The 23788-nt window shown below is 44.6% G+C and overlaps 1 protein-coding gene across 2 annotated transcripts; it reads right to left on the bottom strand.

Annotated features, from left to right (window-relative positions):
* Positions 1-1997: 1997 nt before the first annotated feature.
* On the bottom strand, positions 1998-9946 carry LOC125507872 (protein tesmin/TSO1-like CXC 2). 2 transcript variants are annotated; one of them, XM_048672396.2, is made up of 11 exons: positions 9658-9946; positions 8280-8449; positions 7467-8196; positions 6690-7066; positions 6537-6608; positions 4214-4394; positions 4046-4141; positions 3898-3964; positions 2979-3147; positions 2476-2875; positions 1998-2393 (listed from the first exon to the last, which is right to left on the bottom strand). In XM_048672396.2, the coding sequence occupies exons 1-10, from the start codon at positions 9703-9705 to the stop codon at positions 2500-2502; spliced, it is 2286 nt and encodes a 761-aa protein (XP_048528353.1). In that variant the 5' UTR covers positions 9706-9946; the 3' UTR covers positions 1998-2393; positions 2476-2499. The 2 variants fall into 2 exon arrangements, with proteins under 2 accessions (XP_048528353.1, XP_048528352.1); XM_048672395.2 differs by having other exon boundaries at positions 6690-7078; positions 9658-9944.
* Positions 9947-23788: the final 13842 nt, after the last annotated feature.

Genomic DNA, 23788 nt, shown 5'->3' with positions numbered 1-23788 from the left:
CCGTTGTGTTGTTTCGTTTTCTAGTTGATCATTAGTGGAGCCCAGTCGGGGCGATCGGGGATCTATGCAATTAGGGGTTGTCTTTCTTTATTTGGTTCCGTAGTCGGACCTTGATTGTATTCTGGATGATGTATGCTATATCTATGTATTGTGTGAAGTGGCGATTGTAAGCCAACTCTTTATCCCTTTCTTATTCAGTACATGTGATGTGTAAAGATTACCCCCTCTTGCGACATGCCTACTATGCGGTTATGCATCTAAGTCGTGCTCCGACACGTGGGAGATATAGCCGCATCGTGGGTGTTACAGCATCGTCCCCTACTTCTGGATTGGGCAGAGCGACGATGTGGGAATCGTCACCTTCAAGTGGGTGTCGCCTTCGATGCGCTTTGGGTGCCAGTGTGCTTGGTCTGGTTGTTCGGTGGTTGGTGGCGACGTTGTCGGAGGTTGTGTGCTTGTGTTGGTGCGGCGAGGCCGCACCTATTTGCCTCTTTTCTGGCCGCTCATGGTCATCCCTTCTCGTCTGAGACCGGCGTCCTACGGAGGACAATCGAGCATGGGATAGGGTTCCCCTCCTGGCGCAAGGTTGATGCATCAGTACAATTCTGAAGATGGAGCGGTGGCAGTTGGCGGCGGCGGCCTCTGAGAGCACGCCGGACCAGTGTGTGCCCCAGACCCAGCAAGAGGGTAGGTTGGGGTCTCAGGTCTTAGATGTTAGGCTTGGCTGCGATGTCTGTTTGGTATTAGGCCCAGGCTATCTGCGCCCCTTCATCAACTGGATAGGTATAGCGACAATTTGTTGCTTAGACGGCGGCTTTAGTCTTACTTTTGTATGACTTTGTAAGGTCTTATGACAATAATTAATAAAGTGGACGTATGCATCGCCCAGATGCAGAGGCCGGGGGTCATCCTCCTTTTCTAAAAAAAAGGTTCCCCTCCTGGGGTTGCCATGACCTACCAGGGGTGGCGTGAGCTCAGGATTCTTCTTTGCGGACTTGGTGTTGTCTCTTAACTCTGTCTGCTTGCCTCTACTCCTTTGTTGCTTTGTCATCAACAACCTAGCCATGTAGTTGCTTCTCCTCGTGTGCGGGTGCCTAATCAACATTAAAGTTTCCCTTGGTTGAGCTTGAAGTAAGTACGGTGGCGATGCCTTAGTTTGGTCTTCCGGATGGCAGCGGCGTTGGTTCACGCTTTAGCCCTTGGGTGGGCGTCTTCCATCTTTCGACAGATCGACGCCCTCCATGACAGGGTAAAGGGGGCAGGGAGCCACCTTCGGGGATGAAAGAGGTCATTACCGAGTCGGCCAAACCTCATGGAGCTGACAAAGGTGCTTCTTTACCAACAGGTTGTTCCTCCTCCTCCTCAAGGTCTTGCTTGTGTATCTATGTGGTGGTCTACTCGTTGTGGATGGCTTCTTTGACTTCTAGCTACAGTAGTGCCTTTGTTCCCATATCTTTGTTAGTGGTTTAGACGAAACTTTTTTTTTGCAGGGGTCTCCAAGTTAGCTGTTTAGACATCGCTATGTATCTTTTGGTTTTTCGTTTCAATGTTGGTAGATGTAATCCTGATGAGTTGATGGCTTTGTTAATTCAAAGTCAAGCTCATCTTAAGCCTTTCTTTAGAATCATGTTTCATGAGCTAAAGCCTCACGTCTGTGGAGTATAGGTGAAAGAGAAGGCAATGCCTTGTCAGGTACACAGTGGTCAAAGGGTGTCAAAGCGGGAGGAAGACGCTGTGTTCGTCTCTGCACAATCTAAAACCTCGCCGTTTGTGGAATATATCCATAGAGTAGCTCATTGGTTGATTCTTCTATTATCCCTTGGTCGACCGTTCTCCTCATGATGTGGTTAGTAGTACTCCGTATACAACTTCTATAGGAGTAGTTCCATTAATACTATGTAGGCCAATATTTCCGTGATCGGAAGAGAGCAAAATTGACTCCTTCACTGGTACTGGAATCAGACATTCCATCAAGTTCATTGGCAAACACATACTCGAAGGCCCAAAATACCCAGAGTTCTTACATATAAATCTTAAAGGTTTCTGACCATAAGTACATCTAAGGCTCGGTGATTTGATCTCAGTTACAGTTACATAGATTCAAAAATATATAAATTAATTATACAGATGAACATGGATGTGCAACTCAACAAGGACTCTGTCTCCACAGGTGTGGATATAATTACTAGCATGCCGAAGACTCTCGAGGGGGTATTTTGGTACATTATTATTCAACGGTCCACTATAGGATCATGGGATACTTATCAGGCTCTAAAAAGAACTGGCGAAATAAAACTCCCTTGGATGTTCATTAAACTCTCAAGGATGAAGGAGCTGATGCAGCTACGAGGCATTGGCCATCTGGGGAATCAACAAGGAACTAATGAAATGACCTGCATAGGAATAGCTGTTAACTGGATGAATAAAGACTGGAAACTGAATTTACATCTCGACGAGGAAAAGATAAAGGTTTACCTCAGTGACAAATGCTTGATGAATTCAAGGAGCTGGCAAGGTGGTCTTGGTATCCGCGTTATTTACATCACCACCAAGAGAAGGGAATGAAGGGATGGATTTCAGGATCAACTTCCTGCCACTCTTGCAAATTGGAGACAACCCAGTACCAATGCGCGGGGGAGATACCCTCTTTTTATTCGGTGACACGACCTTGACAGAAGTTCGAGGAGATAACCCTCCTTTCAGGCTATCTGATGTACCCACCCCAAACATAATTTCTGCATAGTTTTCAAATGGGGAGAGCACAGTGTCCGTCTTCAGAGGAGCTTGAGAGTTGCATAGTCGAGAAGGATGTCCGAGGACCTTTGTCGTAGACCGTGGCCTCTTAGAGCTTGAAGGTGGAAGAGAAGCCAAGGGTCTGAAGAATAGAAAATTGCTTCAAAGTTCAGTATTTTACCTAACAGTAGGTTCACATTTCATGGTAACATATGTGCAAAGCCACAAAGGTGTGACTCACAAACCTGATATCCATAGCTGAAGGTGTTGTCAGTACATTCTCAGCAGGAGCTGGATTAGCAGCTGGGCAGATAACGAGCTGATTATTATCATCTTCCTTTTTTTCTTCCTTCACACAAGCACTATTTTCCTCATTTCCCTGCTTAGCTTCCTCAATGCTTAACGGTCCGAGCCCTTCAATGGACAAAAGGAACATCAAAAGCTGGTAGATACCGATGGCTAGTAACAAAATTTCAAGAAGACTTACGACCTTCTACTTAACAGTAATGGCTAGCACCAAAATTTCAGTGAACAATACAAGAAAGAGATATGTCAGTCACACAAGTACCAAAACTTTGGTTCCACCAAGATGATTATCCCTTTTCTTTCTCATTGGCCTATTTGGTGCTATTGCATTTAAAAAGAATGTATGTACATGTTTACAATGTACTGTGACATCTTACTTTACACAAAATAACACCACCCATTTACGAGCTAATCATCAGATGTCTTGCCTGTATATTTTCATTTCAAAAATTTGCAGAAGCACACCAATAATGATGTGGTAGTATGGGTGTGATTGTGGTTATAAGGAAATGATGGCTGGCAGCCTTAACAGAAACAGGTTATATTTTCAGCAGGCAATGGTCCAAATTAAAACTAAACCAGTGTAGCCAGGTCTTCTAAACTTATCACATGATTCGGAAAAAAAAAAACTAAACTTATCACATCGTTCCTACAAAACATTGTCAATAGAGCACATTTCAGAGAGTAACATGTATTGACAAATCAAAGAACACTTGTTGGGTATGTTTTGTACTTTTGTTTGTCTGAAGCAAGTGCTGTCAACCTAAAGGCTAAAGATGAAACTATGCGCTGTGATGCATGCAGAAGTTTGCAGATTTATAAGATAAGTGTATATAAAAAGAGATAAAAGGAGCTCACCCTCCCTTCTACCAAAAGCATTCTTGCATCCCTCGCATCTGCAACTTATGGAGCATCCCACGCCACCCTTGATGAAGAGTACAGTAATACAAATTCAGGTACGCTAGCCAGCTAAGTAAAGAATATTAAACCATATAAGAGTATGTACCTGATAACATTCGCAGTACTTTTTTAGACACGATGACTTCTTACAGTTGCAGCCTCTTTTGTGACGAGCCGAGGCAGGAGTTTTGTTAGAGTACTCCTACAATGTTGGACAAATGGTATGAGTGATGGTGAAGGGAAAGAAAGTAAAATATGAAAGAATTGTTCTTACCCCTGATTCCTGACCAGGCTCAGATGTCCGGATCACTTTAGGAGCAAATGCTAGTGGATTACGAGATTCAATCTGCTCTCGAGTAGATAGAACTATCTCCATGTTGCTAGGCTTATTCAGACAGCCTTGACATGAACAGGGTTCTGAACAGAAGACTCCAGCATGAAAACACTCGCAGTAACTGCATGAGAATTAGCCAAGTCATCAATACATCAGATAGAATGCATCATCTAAATTTGTCTGCGTTTTCAGCACCTTTTGGCAACAAAAATAATTAAAAAATCAAACTGATTTGTTAACAAAAGAAGTATAGTTTAACCAGTCAAACCAAATTCATTTCAAGTAATAGTATCTGCAGTTGTTGATGTGCATATCTAAAAGAAAAAGAGAAGTCTCACACAGACATGGACATTTCAAGTACTGTTTCTATCTATACTTAAGTATATTTTAGCATCTCCCCTTTATGGTCGTATTCTTGGGAGGCATACCTTGCTACCTCACTAGCGGTGTGGTGCTATGGCAGCGAGTTCATTATGCATATGACCGCAGTAGCTGATAGCTCAACTAACAACCCATACCGGATATCTTCATTTAAATTCCTCTAAATCCTAAGTCAGTTGCACTGTACCCTTAGAACGTTTTACACCACTAGTTTAAGTCTTACACAGTTAGTGATGAGAGACCAAAATGGCCTTCATTAAAGTATATAGGGGTGGCTAGAAGACCAGATGTGGTGATACAGTGAGTGTGACTGTGTATTAGCCAAGTGCACCACAGCTTTCTGCTTTAGGCTTTGCTCATATTGAATTATGCCGATTATTATGTCATCAGAAAAGATAGAAGCCTTACAACACGACTAATTATCATGTCAGTATACCACCATCAGTTGCTGTGTAGAACAGGTGAAGGACTGTGAGGCTCAGTCTGTGGTTAATGTGCTGTGCTGTGCTTAACTTTAAACTGTTGTGAAAAAGTCTATACTCTAAAGTAGAGCAGATTATAAAGTTGAAAGTTATGTTATCCAACAACTGTTATAGTATCCTAGTCTCGTATGTTCTAAAGTACAATAATGTATCCATTTGCAACTGGCTTCTTATGAAAAAAAAACGCTAACTAAACACCCAAATATCTAAAAGCAGTTCAACCATATAGTGTCATGCCAAATAGAACCTTAGATGATGCTGGGACTCAAACCACATGGAGCGCTGGAGACTGAGTCTTCACCAATTTTTGCCATAAATACTACAGTAGTACTCCCACTGTCCCACAATATAAGATTTTTTGCAAGCTATGTTAGGTTGAAAAACGATCTTATATTGTGGAACGGAGGGAGTAATTGTGGGTGTTCCAGGCTGAGTCTTCTATTGGTTTGGAAACAAAAAACACCCACCAATATGTTTTTGTTTCTGTGGGAAACCTTCTATATAAATTGGCAAAATTCCTGACCATATTTCAGTTTTGCAAGATGAAGATCTAAGAAAGAGGCCAGCAAGGTGGATACGGAGAGATTTGGATATTGTAGGTATAAGGTATTGGTAATTTTTAATAAACTAAACTAACTTTTCTCAGCAATAAGATATTTAAAATTATATGACATCTCCGACAATCTGTAGAGATCCAAAATATAGGTCAGGAGGATTTTCCTTTATCAGTATTGCACGGGTCAAAATGTGCAACAATTACAGGAAAACAATTTTAGTACAATTTTGACAATAATTCAGTCAAAACAAGCATCGCTAATGTGACCAAACTGGTACACAGAAAAACTGAAAATTTGAAGAGCTGGAGGACCCGCAAATTCTAACTATTCAGCTACCTGCCCAGCAGAAAGAAAAAAAGAATAAACTTATGTGGCCAACTAACAAGGCTGTGTTTATCTTTGTGGTACATTATTCTAAATTGGATGATGTAACTACATGAGATTCAAAAACATCTTTGTTCAAGGCATAACAGGAAAATCTTGCTAAAACCTGTAAAGATTACCATAACTAGACTCCGCAGCGAATCACAACAAGCACAAAACCTAAAGAAAATGTTGAATATTAACCAGCTCAGAAATGCAGTGATAAATGAGGTAATCATAAGAGGGAGATGACTATAAAAGGAAGCCTAGAGAATCATGTAGAGGCTACAGTGATTTATCTACAGCAAAATTTGGAGCAGCTGATACAGCATGATAACCCTGCACACCTGCATCTTCGACCTCAAGTGCATAAACAGCGCCAGTACATTTAGAGAACCAATATTCAAACTTGTTCATGTTTGGATTAATCTTGTGGCATCCAGTAGATTGAAATCAAAGAAAAGGTACAAGAGACCTTACAGTTTCAAGCATTTTGACTTCTTACAGCTACAACGCTTGCATGAAGTCCCATCACCATCATCAAACTTGTGTCTGCATGGTAATATTGCATTTCCATGATTTGTCCAATAAAATGGTGCTGGTGACATAAAATGACAGGCATAGACATTGTACCTTTTCTTCTTGGGACTGCCCTGACCAGACTCATCAGCATTTGCAACCACGATTGCCTGAGAGGAATCTTCATTTACAATATTTGGTTCAGATGTTGAAGAACTGACAGCACAGGGGAAGTTGCTGGCTTGATTTATGGAAGATTGAGCAGCTTGGGGGACTATTTTGTCTGTTGATATTGGGGCAAGGGCATTCAGATGCAAGCCAATACCAGGCAATGCACATGGAGGGGTTCGCACAGGCTTATCACCAGAATTAGTTTTGCATCTGGGGGTAGTTGTATTTGCAGAATGGCGATCCGAGGTCTTCTTGGCAGCTTTGTTAACAGCCCCAGCCTTTTCATTGAAAAGGCAACGCCTTCGCATACCACGCATATTCTGTGACAAGGCCTGCCAGAACAGTAAGTATTTTGCTGTGATAACTGATAAGAACATTGACTCTTCAGCCAGATTAGTGACAGGTAGTAAAAGAACCAGCAATATGCAATGTATGCAAGATTAGATTTATTTAAAAAATAAAGAGTGCAGAGAGCTAAACCTTAATGCTAAGGTTGTTAAGATATCAACAACAAATTGTCAAAGTGGAAGCAGAATCCGAATAAACTTTCGGTTCTGTTACATTTAATTGTCAATCTTGCAAGATGTAACATCCAGGGTAAATAACCATTATCTCATCCAGTTAGAAAACTACACACCTAACTATTATTCATCTGTAAGCCAATATGAGGACCATGTCCAAAAACAATCATAGCAGCAAAGAAGATAAAAGTATACATACACTTTGGTCGATTGGTATGTGATCACTGGGCTCTTCAACTGCATTACAGATTTGATCATTTGACACTGACTGACTTTGACAAGCACCAGGGAGCAATTGGGGGGTATAATCTGTCGTGGGCCCTTCAACCGTTCCATCCCAGTAAAGATTTGGATCATGTGCAGCATTGCTGATGTAAGAGCCACTTGGCCCATCGGTCAGCAAGGAATTGCCAGAGAACACATTATCAGCGTTTAGTGTCTCATTCACTAACTGTGTATCTGTCTCACATGGTGGGGCTAATCTCAGCATATCCATACTTGATTCGTGTGTAATCAAGTAATCCCCATCATATGCTGTAAATCCATCCTTTTGTTGTTCACATTGTTGGTTTTCATGAACGATTCTTCCAGGTTGTGATGAGTCGATTTTATCTGGGCCAGTGTGATCAAGGAGGGCGCCTTCTAGTTCTATGCCCTCCTGATCTCTAGCAAGATCTTTTTTACCATCAGCATTTTGATTCTTACCACATTCTGAACTGTCACCAACAAACTGGATGGTTTGAGGCAATTTACTTGTAGAGTTTGATCTATTGGCAGAAGAATCAATAGGTCCCTGATTTAGGTGGCAGGTGAAACTGCAATTCTCCGAAACAATGTTTTTGCATTTGATCAACCTAATAGCACTCCCTAGTCGAGTTCTGACACTATTAGGAGAGTTTGAATCTTGAGAAAGTTGAACAGAATCATCCCTGGTTAATATGAAAAGACATAGTAAACCTTAAGCGTAAATGGATGAAACTAAACACAGGTTACAAAAATAATACAAATTTACCTTATCAGAAGTTTAGATTCCTTTGGTGGATTGACATGGGGTGAGGCAAAGATTGAAGAAACAGGAGCCAAGTCAGACGACTTGAATAGGTGCACATTATGTGATGTGTCTTGAGGTTTAGGAGGTGGTATAGGAGATAGATTATTGATAAAATTGAAGACGGGGGAGTCCTGCAGGTAGGAAAAATCTTATTAGCAAACAAACTATTGGATTATCTTTCAGAGGATTTGAAAGTGCATATATTCATCTCCTCACAGGTATTAAAGTGAGCTCAGATGCAAGAAAATGTACATGTTATCCAACTTAGTAAGGTTACAAAATCAACAAATGCAGAGGGTGGGCGAATCCTGAATGTACCAATTATGGATCAATCATAGGTTACACTAGCAAACAAACAACTATCCTTGACCTACAGATTATAGACTCATGTAAATATGCAAAATAACCCAATGCTGCGGAAGAAAATTAGTGTGGAGCACTGGCACAATCAAATCCTAAATTTGTAGACCACTAGCACATCATTATTTAACAGAATTAAGAAAGGCCTGGTGAACAGAGTTCTCAATCACAACCAAATGAAATGAAGGGTGAAGAATGTGAGGGACATCAGGACTACAAGTTTTCTAGCACCAGGCAAAGTACACTGGTATCATCATTTATTATTGGCACAACCATGTATGCAACTATGCATGATCAAGTAGTACTCCTAATAAAACTCTGTGTCCAAGCTGAAGGCAGAATCCCTAGTCAGAAGTATGAATAGCCGGCAAGAACTTCAATTTCCCATGGATATGCCACCAACAATGGAACTAAATCAGCAGCCATTGCTGTAAGGCACGGATCTGAAAACCAATTCCCATACTAAACCTCTGTTTCTTAACAATGCACGCATCAGAGCATCTAATACTTGAGGAAAATGAAGAGGATAATCAAAGCAAACAATTAAACCCCAGTATCGACAATCAAATCTGTTCATTTGATAAGAATGGACAAAATCCCGAGGGAGGACGCCCATAACATCATTGGAGATTGCATGATTGTTCAGAAATGAAGTCAAACCCCAGCCCCTCTACCGCCAGGAAAGGCCCCTAAATCTCACCAATACAGCATCCACAAAGTGCTGACTAAATGCCAGAATGAAAACCCTAATCGCACACCAAATGCATCCCCTTAGACCTAACCCACCGAACGAATCCAAGCACCCGGAACCCCCCGGAAACAAGGGGGCAGCCCACCGCACTACCAAATCCACGCACGCGCGTCCACGGACCGGAGGAGCGAACCGGCCGCCGACCCCCAGCCCGCAAGCCCGATCCCCCACGAATCGCTCCCCCCTAAATCCCCCGGAAATAATCAGGGCCCGGGCCGAGAAGCGGACCTCGAATCCGGCGGCGGCGCCGGCGCGGGGCCTATCGGGCGTGTCCATCTCTTCTTCGTCCTCCTCCTCCTCCGGCTGCGGCGACCCCCCGTGGGATCTCCCGCATCTGCCTCCCCGCCGCCCCCTCTCTCGCTCGCTCTCTCTACCCTACCCTACTCTACCGCCTCCTGCTAGTGACGAGGGGTGATGAGTGGCATGAGCACCAGCGCTCCGCTGATGATGAAGAATTTTTACTGGGCCTTCGCGTTTGTTTTCTTCGACCTAGCTAGATATACTAGTGCTGTACCGCGGGTGGGTACTAGTGCCACTGGTCCGTCCGCGTGGTCGGGTGGGTTGCGTTTTGAGCGGGGGGCGCCCATGGGCGGGAACCCCATTTTTTCGCACTGACCGGTGGGGCGCCGCTGTCGGTGGGTCGGTCAAGATGGATGTGTTTCGGCTAGGAAAATGGGACGGGAACGGGGAACTGGGAGTGTGTGGGGCACACAGCACTTTGGCCAACTGGCAAAACAAAAATATTTACATGCAGCCCGTTTTATTTATTATATAATAGGAGTATAACAATGTCACTAACATAGTTAATTTTGGCTAAAACCTACCAAGTCAGTTATGTTGTCCAAAAACAAATTTGCTGGCTTTTGGAACATACGGCGCCGGCTGGCACCTAAGAATGCGAGGTGGACTCCAGCTGGGACGCACCTGTGAGTGTGGGTGGACTCCAGCTGGGAGGCACCTGTGAATGCGAGGTGAAGTCCAGCTGGGTGAAGTCCAGCTGGGAGATCGAGGGAGGCTTCGATGTGGACCATGATGGCGAGAGTGAGTGGTTCTAACTTCTAATTCTAAGCGAAGTGTGCTCTTATTACCTTTACAGCGGCCACTTATCGCTTTTTGTTTTGAACTCGTCTGGAGTGTTCGCCTGTGTAGGTGATGACTAGGGTGGATGTTTCAAGAAGTCATGCAGAGCGTTGGAGACCTGAGCCCCCAACCCTCCTCCCCCCCCACCCACCCACCCATCCGGCTGTTTGGATGGTATTTGAAAGGATGAGCACCAAGATCCTTGTTGTAAGGGCGTGTTTGGTTGCCTGCATATGCCCCAGACTGGCCTGTGCGGGAAGAAATTGGCCCGTTTGGTTGCCTGCATTTACTGTGCGGCCCGCATGGTATGAAACTTAAATCACCTCCAGGCCAGGCCTAGGGGAAACTCCCGAATCGGCAGTAGCTCGCGAGCCTGGCTCGGGCAACACAGGGGAGGGCGACGCGCTTCTCTCCTTGTGCGACCAAGGAGATGGCGCGAGCTCGCCCGCGTCGCCGAAAAATCGGCGGGAGGATTTCGGCTCACCTCCCGCCGAGTCCGCCCCTATTTAGCCCTCTCCCTCACCGTCCCAACTCCCGCCACCATTCTCTCTCCCTTCGAGCTTTCCCACCGACGCGCGTCGGCACCGACGAGCAGGTAAGCGGTGCATCTTCATCGGACGGCGGTCCACGATGTTGGCGGTACTTCACCGGCCGGCGGTGATCTTCTACGACCGTTCCCCCCTCGTCCTCGAGTTGCAGCCATGGCCTTTGTGAGTTCAATCCCCCTTTTCTCTATGTTCCTTCTAGCTAGATCTGAGCTGCAGCTAGGGTTTGATGTAGATGCATGGTTAATTAGTGCTCTGATCTGTGAGCTCATATGGTTGATTGCTATGCTGCAGTTGCAATTTGTGGTAGGGTTAGATGTTCAAGCATGTGTTAGGCTAGATTAGTAGTAGAGTTTGAAGTTGAACCTTGTGCTTGTGTTGATTCGTGCTTAGATCTGTGATTTGTAGCTATTGGTGGTCCATTTGTAGCATGTTGTTTGTTGTAGATGTATGTTCCTCCTCATAGATTGTCCGGTGCTTAGTATGATGGCGATAAACCATGTGTTCAGTATGATAGTGATGAAGCATGTGCTTGGTATGATAGGGATGAACCATGTACATGTATGCTACTACTTTCATGTATTGTCCGGTATGTTGTGTGTTATGCCTACTGTCAATGCGTGATACGATTGTAGTGCATGACCACGCAGACGCAAGATCTTAGTTAGGCCATTATCCTGTCCGACAGCCAATTTGCTCCATCGTTTGTCGAGGACTCGCAGTCTATGTCTGAGATGGCACCTGATTCAGAGGTGTTCGCGTCTGATTTTATCTATGTGCAGTGCTCATTGAGCAAACTCCTCCTGCTACTGTTGTTGCCGCTGCACTCAAGGTAGCAACAACAAAGGCAAAGAAGGATGGTAGGTCGAACAACATGAAGTGACAGTCGTTCATGTCCACGTTCGTGTTGAACAAGATGTGTGAGCTCATCTCTAGTGGAGTTAGGACTGACAAGGGCTTCAAGGAGGTGCACTTGAACACCGTTGCGAAGCGGGTTTTCGAGTTCTGTGGACAGAAGGTGTCCGCCACCCAGGTGTACAACCACCTGAGGAAGTGGAGAGGTCGATGGATCCAAGTGTTCAAGCTGAGAGACCTTAGCGGCGCCTCATGGGATGAGAACACTTGCTCCATAGTTCTGGAGGCAGAGCACTACGCCGGCCATGTCGCGGTTAGCTCATAGCCCTTTTTTCATACTATCCACCATTGCCTACTCCTAATCGCAAGTAACAACATTTGTGTTTCATTCTTAGGACCACCCAAGGAACGCTGAGTTCCTCAACACACCCATACAGAATTACAGCCAGATGCATCACATCTTCTCCTTCGGGCTGGCAACTAGTAAGCGTGCCATGGGCTCGGGGGAGCCTCTTGGTTCTCCCATGCCAGACTTACCTGGGACCCCAGACGTCGAGGTCCTTGATGGCCCTGACAAACCCTTTGAGAAGCCCTTTGACAAGCCATGTGACCCCGGCCATGATAGGAAGAGGAAGAGAGGAGGCCTGATGGAGGAGGTGATCAATGTCTTTTGCAGCATGATTGAGGCGGTGAAGGAGGTGGCAACAGCCATCAGGGAGTGCAAGCCCCTCGACATCCACCCTGACCTATATGGCGTTGTCATGACCCAGGGTGGTTTCGGCCACGAGGCTCTCATGGCAGCTCTCATCCACCTGCTTGACAACAAGTCCCAGGGTGTTGGGTTTGTTGCCATGGCAGACGCTCATAGGTTGTTGTGGCTCAGGAGCTGGCTGGGCAAGCACTACTACTAGAGTAGTGTTGCCTGTGAGCGTGCATGATCCCCGACGGCGATGGCAGTGGCGACGACGACGACGGCGATGGCAGTGGCGACGACGACGACGGCGATGACGATGACGACATACATTTTGTGTAGCTAGGGCTGGAAAACTATTTGATGGTCTGTATATTTTGGTGAGGTGGTACATACTAACCCCTCACGATGATGGTGAACTTGCGGTGCTAGGACGACACCCTCTTTTGGATGTGGTGGTAGGATGACACGATGGTAGTGCTAGGTAGAACTTGCTATGTCGTATGATCATGCATGCTTTACTTTTTCTCTTATGCTCCATTGTTGTTTGTGTGCTACTTTGCTCTCTACTTGTGTGCTCCATTGATTTGCTGCTTCAACTCTTGCTCTTGTGCATTGCTAGGGTAAGTGGTATGCCGTGTTCATCGGTAAGGCTCCAGGGGTTTACAGTTCATGGGAAGAAGCCAGTGCACAAGTGGCATCGTATAGCAACAACAACCATAGAGGGTTCAAGACTAGGCAGGCAGCAGAACAAGCTTACTCCGACTGGGTGCGAAAGCACGGAGGCAGGAGTGTTGACAGTGGCAAGGTTGGAGGTGTCAAAGTGGAAGGTGCTAAGGTGGATCGTCAGTTTGGGCTGAAGTTGAAGAACTTCATCATCTTCGCCCAGTTCATCGCCATTGTTGTGTTGTGGCATTGGTGTGCTAGGTGTGATCATTGTGGGTGAGCTCACCAACTATGGTACAAGGTAAGCACACCATGCATGTACGCCGTATGCAACCAAACACCGTGTTCATGTGCCGCTTGGGCCAATGTAGGCAACCAAACAAAGTGCACTTACGTATTACCTAATGCAGGGACCCTAGATGCAAGCAACCAAACAACTTGTAGATGACGCATTTGAGGCTATTTTTGCTCAACCAGGCTGGGTTCAGAATGCAGCTACTGTTTAAAACTTGAACCAAACACGTCCTAAGTCTTTCTAGTTGGGGCAGACATGTCCTACTCCTTCTGGGTTGATGAACTCGCATTTTTGGCATCATATCTGCTTCCGGTGGCTCGTGACACTCAATGACGATGAGACGAACCCTGAAGCTCCATGGTCGCTTCCCTACAACAATGATACTCCATGAGAACAATGAGAAAAACATGTTCCATCCAATATGTGTGTGTTGTCGAGGTTATGAATATGTGGAAGGGGCGTAGGTGGAGGGATATGTTGGTAAAGTATGTCAACAAAATTCTCAGGTTCACTGGATGATGTTATTGTCCTCTGATTTATCAACCTCTTTGGCAAGAGGATTTAGAAGCTGCAAGGGACATGAATTTAAGGGCTTGGCTAGCTCATTTTCATGTTGGCACATATGGAGGTTGTGAGTTTGGTTTTTAACTTTGTCTTCCGCACCCCCTACACGGTAAAGCTTACTTGAGCTCCCTCCTCGTTCGTCATCTTACTCTTTAGGCAGCAAACAATTAATAAAGTGTCATTGTCTCCTATACCAACCGAATGGCCTAATATATCAACTAGGAGGTGAATAGGGGACTACAAATTTCAATCCTTCTTAGAAAATAGGGTATTGTAGATAAATAAGTTCTCCAATTATATGACTAAGTGTGACACCGTATATGATGAGCATGCAAAAAGTAGTTACTACCACAAATGAAATGATATAAGATGGAAACAACCAAAGCAAAGAAGACAAAGATGTATTCGGAAGTTCACTTCCTTGGAGGGAAGCTAATGTTCATTGGAGAAGCGTGGAGAGCACGACGTACCCCCAAATTAAGTTTCACCTTCTTATCTTTGGACCTCACCCCCACAAAGTATGAGCTTAGTCCACTAGCATTGGACCTTGAGGTTGCCTCTAACCTTCACAGGGTTTGGGAAAATCCACATTAACAAATCTTTATCGGTGACTCCTACCTCATAGGAGTCCAAGCTATCACCATTGGGAATCACTCTGATCTAGACATCGTCCTAGCCCATGTTTGAACACTCCGAGTATCACCAAAGATAGTTCGCCATAGTGGTTGAGCGACCTTGGCCACTGGCCAAGACACTTACCCGGACACTGTTGTGAAACATAGTAGAAAACAAAAAAAGGCACCTACGCACACCCAAGATCAATATGAATATGCATAACAGGTTGTGATCATGATTGTTACCGTCAACGAGTTGCGGCGGAAGAAGAACGTGTCGGTGTAGATCATACTTGGAGTCCCACGACCGTCGATGAATGATCCCGCGAACCACCCATGAACAGTCCCTTAAACCGAAGACCGAAAGCATGGCCTCTCTACTTAGTTGCAAGCGTGCAACCTTCACGGTTCGGCAGCGCTTCACCGTCTAGAGCTAATCGTTGTCGGAGAATTAGAGGTAGGAGATTAGAACCACAATAGGCTTATAATTATGAGGATTAGAAGATTTTTCTAGCTCTAATTAGATCAACTAGGACCAACTAGAACTAAACTAGAGAGACTGGAGGAGGCTCCAAACTTGTGTGTTCAAAAGGGGCCAAGACCTCATGTATATATAGGTTGGAGGGGAGAGGGGGCAGCCAAGAGGAGGGGAAGGACCCCCCCTTGCGTCGGCCAAAGGGGGAAGGGGGAGTCCTTCCTCCACCCTAATTCGGCCTCCCACTATGGGAAGGGGGCGCCTCTCCCTCTTGGGCCTTGGTGGCCCAATTATTTCCCCGTCTCTTGTATTTTAAGGCCCGTTGATATTTAAATTAATATAAAAGCCTTCTAATAATTATTAGACACTTTTTATATATAATTCACATCATCGAAAACATTTTCCACCTATATATTAATTATCGGTAATACTCGGTATTACCGATACTCTCCAAAACCCTTTCGGTGAACCCGAAATGCTTCTGGTTCCTCTTAAAACTATTTTGAATATTAATAAAAGAATTCCATAAATAAATCCTCGATACTCCCGTCCTCCTAACACTCGGCAGATCATGATTGCCTTAAGCTTGTGACCTCATAGGTTCGGTAACTCATAGACATGAACGAAACCCCTTCGTTCAATGACCGACAACGGAACTGTGGATGTCCATATCGATCCCTATGAGCACACGGATGATATTTGGGTGAATCTTTGGTTATCATGTGATGTTTCCTTTGCTTGGCGATACTTCACAAAACCCGAGATGCATTAGTATCCTCTTGAGTAATCACATGCTCACTACACTGTTATCCTCGTTACCGGTTTTGCTCTTTTTTCTCGTTATCGTGTTCCGACATCCCCGTACATAGTCACCATGTTTCTGGTCAGACGATGATGGATGTCGTCATACTGTGTAACGCCCCGGACACACCCGCCGGTGGTCATTACTCCTGGCGGGATCTAAACTGGCCCCACAGATCAATACTAGTCTTTTCTATGCACTTTGTCCTCACTCATGCGCATGCGGGAGCAACTTCCCGGTCGGTCACCCATCCTGACACTACTCCAAGCTGAGCACGCTTAACTTTGGAGTTCTGTCCGAATGGGCTCCCGGAAAAGAATGAATTCCTTATTGATATGAGTAGTCTATCATCCCTAATAAGTCAGGCCATCACATACACCCCCACTCAGAGGAACCGACATCCTCGTCGGGCCACAGGAACGTTCCCTCTTGGCACATACGTCTGTGCTTCCAGTCCAGTACATGTGCCATGCCGTGTGCCACGACGGATCACAAACGTCATGAACAACATGACCACGCACCTATCCGCAACCATCCGTGTAACCGCGAGGGTCGGCTCTGATACCAACTTGTAACGCCCCGGACACACCCGCCGGTGGTCGTTACTCCTGGCGGGATCTAAACTGGCCCCACAGATCAATACTAGTCTTTTCTACACACTTTGTCATCACTCATGCGCACCCGGGAGCAACTTCTCGGTCAGTCACCCATCCTGACACTACTCCAAGCTGAGTACGCTTAACTTTGGAGTTCTGTCCGAATGGGCTCCCGGAAAAGAAGGAATTCCTTATTGATATGAGTAGTCTATCATTCGTAATAAGCCAGGCCATCACATACTAAGAGGGCCATAACAATATATCTCCATTATCAGAGGAGCAAATCCCACTCTCGAGCTATCTAATCATTTGTCAAACTTTTCGATGAACCTATAAGTTGTCGCTATAATCACCGTGTTACAGGTGATGTCGGAGAAACCCCAAAGCCCGTTGTACTGTAAGAAGTGACTATGATACTCTCATGGTCTACGGAGCAAAATCACATGTTAATACTCTGTGTTATTACAATTGATTACAAACGATATTATCTCAATTTGTAACAAACAAGTTTGGGTTGATTCAATATGATCATTCTTCTAATGTCATAATCTCAATGTTATTTTAGGACCATCGTTTACACTTAACTTCATCCTAAGATCCAAAAAAACATGATCACCAACAACGCTTGAGCTAGTCTTAGAGGTGAGACCAGGAACATTTATTTTAACCGTTTATCATTTCACACGTGCATATGAGTTTTCCACTAAATTGCATATTCCAGGGTCATAACAGTTATAACATGAAATATAAACACTTAATTATTAATATAGAAATATTATAATACAATATTATTGCCTCTAGGGCGTATTTTCAACAGACACTCTATCCCATTGCGTCGAGCAACCCCAGGTAGTCTAACCTAGCACTCTGTCTACTAGCAAATGATGTCCATCTATGCAGTCTAACCGTCGAAATCCTTGCCTTTGTTACCATCATTTAGCAAGTATATGTTGGAAATATGCCCTAGAGGCAATAATAAATTGGTTATTATTATATTTCCTTGTTCATGATAATCTTTATTATCCATGCTAGAACTGTATTGATAGGAAACTCAGATACATGTGTGGATACATAGACAACACCATGTCCCTAGTAACCCTCTAGTTGACTAGCTCGTTGATCAATAGATGGTTACGGTTTCCTGACCATGGACATTGGATGTCGTTGATAACGGGATCACATCATTAGGGGAATGATGTGATGGACAAGACCCAATCCTAAGCCTAGCACAAGATCATGTAGTTCGTATGCTAAAGCTTTTCTAATGTCAAGTATCATTTCCTTAGACCATGAGATTGTGCAACTCCCGGATACCGTAGGAGTGCTTTGGGTGTGCCAAACATCACAACGTAACTGGGTGGCTATAAAGGTACACTACAGGTATCTCCGAAAGTGTCTGTTGGGTTGGCACGAATCGAGACTGGGATTTGTCACTCCGTGTAAACGGAGAGGTATCTCTGGGCCCACTCGGTAGGACATCATCATAATGTGCACAATGTGATCAAGGAGTTGATCACGGGATGATGTGTTACGGAACGAGTAAAGAGACTTGCCGGTAACGAGATTGAACAAGGTATCGGGATACCGACGATCGAATCTCGGGCAAGTATCATACCACTAGACAAAGGGAATTGTATACGGGATTGATTAAGTCCTTGACATCGTGGTTCATCCGATGAGATCATCGTGGAGCATGTGGGAGCCAACATGGGTATCCAGATCCCGTTGTGGCTATTGACCGGAGAGGTGTCTCGGTCATGTCTACATGTTTCCCGAACCCGTAGGGTCTACACACTTAAGGTTCGATGACGCTAGGGTTATAGGGAAAGTATGTACGCGGTTACCGAATGTTGTTAGGATTCCCGGATGAGATCCCGGACGTCACGAGGAGTTCCGGAATGGTCCGGAGGTAAAGATTGATATATAGGAAGTATGGTTTTGGCCACCGGAAGTGTTCCGGGCATCACCGGTAGTGTACCGGGACCACCGGAGGGGTCCGGGGGTCCACCAGGTGGGGCCACCAGCCCCGGAGGCCTACATGGGCCAATAGTGGGAAGGGACCAGCCCCTAGGTGGGCTGGGGCGCCTCCCACCAAGGCCCAAGGCGCCTCCAAGAGGGGAGGGGGGCAAACCCTAGGGCAGATGGGCCCTAAGGCCCACCCCAGGTGCGCCTCCCCCTCTCCCCCTTGTGGCCGCCACCCAGATGGGATCTGGGGGCTGCCGCCACCCCTAGGGAGGGAACCCTAGGTGGGGGCGCAGCCCCTCCCCTTCCCCTATATATACTTGAGGTATTGGAGGCTGCAAGACACACGAGATCCTCTCCCTCTTGGCGCAACCCTACCTCTCTTCCTCCTCGTCTCTCGTAGTGCTTGGCGAAGCCCTGCTGGAGTCCCGCGCTCCTCCACCACCACCACGCCATCGTTCTGCTGCTGGATGGAGTCTTCCCCAACGTCTCCTTCTCCCCTTGCTGGATCAAGGCGTAGGAGACGTCACCGGGCTGTACGTGTGTTGAACGCGGAGGCGCCGTCCGTTCGGCACTAGGATCATCGGTGATTTGAATCATGACGAGTATGACTCCATCAACCCCGTTCACTTGAACGCTTCCGCTTAGCAATCTACAAGGGTATGTAGATGCACTCTCCTTCCCCTCGTTGCTAGATTACTCCATAGATTGATCTTGGTGATGCATAGAAAATTTTGAATTTCTACTACGTTCCCCAACAGTGGCATCATGAGCTAGGTCTATGCGTAGTTACTATGCACGAGTAGAACACAAAGTAGTTGTGGGCGTCGATATTGTCAATTATCTTGCCGTTACTAGTCTTATCTTGATTCGGCGGCATTGTGGGATGAAGCGGCCCGGACCAACCTTACACGTAAGCTTACGTGAGACCGGTTCCACTGACTGACATGCACTAGTTGCATAAGGTGGCTAGCGGGTGTCTGTCTCTCCCACTTTAGTCGGATCGGATTCGATGAAAAGGGTCCTTATGAAGGGTAAATAGAAATTGGCATATCACGTTGTGGTTTTGGCGTAGGTAAGAAACGTTCTTGCTAGAAACCTATAGCAGCCACGTAAAAACTTGCAACAACAATTAGAGGACGTCTAACTTGTTTTTGCAGCATATGCCTTGTGATGTGATATGGCCAAAAGGATGTGATGAATGATATATGTGATGTATGAGATTGATCATGTTCTTGTAATAGGAATCACGACTTGCATGTCGATGAGTATGACAACCGGCAGGAGCCATAGGAGTTGTCTTAATTTATTTATGACCTGCGTGTCAACTTAAACGTCATGTAATTACTTTACTTTTATTGCTAAAGCGTTAGCCATAGTAGTAGAAGTAATAGATGACGAGACAACTTCAAGAAGAAACGATGATGGAGATCACGGTGTCATGCCGGTGACAACGATGATCATGGAGCCCCGAAGATGGAGATCAAAAGGAGCAAAATGATATTGGCCATATCATGTCACTATTTGATTGCATGTGATGTTTATCATGTTTTACATCTTATTTGCTTAGAACGACGGTAGCTTAAATAAGATGATCCCTCGCAATAATTTCAAGGAAAGTGTTCCCCCTAACTGTGCACCGTTGCGAAGGTTCGTTGTTTCGAAGCACCACGTGATGATCGGGTGTGATAGATTCTAACGTTCGAATACAACGGGTGTTGACGAGCCTAGCATGCACAGACATGGCCTCGGAACACATGCGAAACACTTAGGTTGACTCGACGAGCCTAGCATGTACAGACATGGCCTCGGAACACGGAAGACCGAAAGGTCAAACATGAGTCGTATAGAAGATACGATCAACATGAAGATGTTCACCGATGTTGACTAGTCCGTCTCACGTGATGATCGGACACGGCCTAGTTGACTCGGATCATGTTTCACTTAGATGACTAGAGGGATGTCTATCTGAGTGGGAGTTCATTAAATAATTTGATTAGATGAACTCAATTATCATGAACATAGTCAAAAGGTCTTCGCAAATTATGTCGTAGCTCGCGCTTCAGTTCTACTGTTTAGATACGTTCCTAGAGAAAATTTAGTTGAAAGTTGATAGTAGCAATTATGCGGACTAGGTTCGTAAACTGAGGATTGTCCTCATTGCTTCATAGAAGGCTTATGTCCTTAATGCACCGCTCAGTGTGCTGAACCTCGAACGTCGTCTATGGATGTTGCGAACATCTGACATACACATTCTGATAACTACGTGATAGTTCAGTTAAACGGTTGAGAGTTGAGGCACCGAAGACATTTTGAAACGTCGCGAAACATATGAGATGTTTCGAGGGCTGAAATTGGGATTTCAGGCTCGTGCCCACGTCAAGAGGTATAAGACCTCCGACGATTTTCTTACCCTGCAAACTAAGGGAGAAAAGCTTAATTGTTGAGCTTGTGCTCAGATTGTCTGAGTACAACAATCATTTGAATCGAGTGGGAGTTGATCTTCCAGATGAGATAGTGATGTTTCTCCGAAGTCATTACCACCAAGCTGCTAGAGCTTCGTGATGAACTATAATATATCGGGGACATATATGATGATCCTTGAGATATTCGCGATGTTTGACACCACAAAAGTAGAAATCAAGAAGGAGCATCAATTGTTGATGGTTGGTGAAACCACTAGTTTCAAGAAGGGCAAGGGCAAGAAGGGATACTTCATGAAACGGCAAATCAACTGCTGCTCTAGTGAAGAAACCCAAGGTTGAACCCAAACCCGAGACTAAGTGCTTCTGTAATAAGGGGAACAGCCACTGGAGCAGAATTACCCTAGATACTTGGTAGATGAGAAGGCTGGCAAGGTCGATAGAAGTATATTGGATATACATTGTGTTAATGTGTACTTTACTAGTACTCCTAGTAGCACCATGGTATTAGATACCAGTTCGGTTGCTAAGTGTTAGTAAACTCGAAATAAAAGGCTGCGGAGTAAACGGAGACTAGCTAAAGGTGAGCTGGCGATATGTGTTGGAAGTTTTTCCCAAGCTTGATGTGATCAAGCATCGCACGCTCCCTCTACCATCGAGATTGGTGTTTGCATTGAGCATAGACATGATTGGATTATGTCTATCGCAATACGGTTATTCATTTAAGGAGAATAATGGTTACTCTGTTTATTTGAATAATACCTTCAATGGTCTTGCACCTAAAATGAATGGTTTATTGAATCTCGATCGTAGTGATACACATGTTCATGCCAAAAGATATAAGTTAGTAATGATAGTACCACCTACTTGTGGCACTGCCACGTAAGTCATATCGGTATAAAACGCATGAAGAAGCTCCATGTTGATGGATCTTTGGGCTCACTCGTTTTTGAAAAGTTTGAGACATGCGAACCATGTCTATTGGTGTATATGCATGAAGAAACTCCATGCAAATGGACCGTTTGGACTCACTTGATTTTGAATCACTTGAGACATGCAAATCATACCACATGGGCAAGATGACTGAAAGCCTCGTTTTCAGTAAAATGGAACTAGAAAGCAACTTGTTGGAAGTAATACATTTTGATGTGTGCAGTCCAATGAGTGCTGAGGCGTGTAGTGGATATCGTTATATTCTTACTTCATAGATGATTTGAGTAGATGTTGAGTATATTTACTTGATGAATCACGAGTCTAAATTATTGAAAGGTTCAAGTAATTTCAGGGTGAAGGTGAGAGATCGTCGTGACAAGAGGATAAAATATCTATGATATGATCATAGAGATGAATATCTGAATTACGAGTTTGGCACAGAATTAAGACATTGTGGAAATTGTTTCACAACTAATACAGCCTGAAACACCATAGTATGATGGTGTGTCCGAACATCATAACTGCACCCTATTGGATATGATGCATACCATGATGTCTCTTATCGAATTACCACGATAGTTTATGGGTTAGGCATTAGAGACAACCACATTCACTTTAAATAGGGCGCCACGTAATTCCGATAAGATGACACCGTATGAACTATGGTTTAGAGAAACCTAAGCTGTCATTTGTTAAAAGGTTTGGGGCTGTGACGCTTATGTGAAAAGTTTCAGGCTGACAAGCTCGAACCCAAAGCGGATAAATGCATCTTCATAGGACACCCAAAAACAGTTGGGTGTACCTCCTGTCTCAGATCCGAAAGCAATAAGGGATTGTTTCTAGAATCGGGTCCTTTCCCGAGGAAAAGTTTCTCTCGAAAGAATTGAGTGGGAGGATGGTGGAGACTTGATGAGGTTATTGAACCGTCTCTTCAACTAGTGTGTGGCAGGGCACAGGGAGTTGTTCCTGCGGCACCTACACCAATTGAAGTGGAAGCTTATGATAGTGATCATGAAACTTCAGATCAAGTCACTACCAAACCTCGTGGGATGACAAGGATGCGTACTACTTCAGAATGGTACGTAATCCCGTCTTGGAAGTCATGTTGCTAGACAACAATGAACCTACGAGCTATGGAGAAGCGATGGTGGGCCTGGATTCCAAAATGGCTCGAGGCCATATAATCCGAGAGAGGATCCATATATGAAAACAAAGTGTAGACTTTGGAAGAACTACTTGATGGTCGTAAGACTATTAGGTGCATATGGATTTTAAAAGGAAGACGGACAATGGTGGTCAGTATCACCATTAAGAAAGCCCAACTTGTCGTTAAGATGTTTTCTGACAAGTTCAAGGAGTTGACTACGATGAGACTTTCTCACTCGTAGCGATGCTAAGAGTCTGTTGGAATTATATTAGTGATTACTGCATTATTTATGAAATCTTGCAGATAGGATGTCAAAACATTGTTTCCTCGACGATTTTCTTGAGGAAAGGTTGTATGTGATACAACCGGAAGGTTTTGTCAATCCTGAAAGATGCTAACAAGTATGCAAAGCTCCAGCAATCCTTCTAAGGACTAGAGTAAGCATCTCGGAGTTGGAATGTATGCTTTGATGAGATGATCAAAGTTTTTGGGTGTATACAAAGTTTATGAGAAACTTGTATTTCCAAAGAAGTGAGTGGGAGCACTATAGAATTTCTGATGAGTATATGTTGTTGACATATTGTTGATCAGAAATGATGTAGAATTTCTCGAAAGCATATAGGGTTATTTGGAAAGTGTTTTTCAATGGAAAGCCTGGATTAAGCTACTTGAACATTGAGCATCAAGATCTATAAGGATAGATCAAAACGC

The sequence above is a fragment of the Triticum urartu genome, chromosome 5A, assembly GCF_056163025.1.
Source record: "Triticum urartu cultivar PI428250 chromosome 5A, HENAU_Tu73, whole genome shotgun sequence".
NCBI lineage: Eukaryota > Viridiplantae > Streptophyta > Magnoliopsida > Poales > Poaceae > Triticum > Triticum urartu.
The sequence above is the reverse complement of the archived record's forward strand: the minus strand, read 5'-3'. Positions and strand labels throughout refer to the sequence as shown.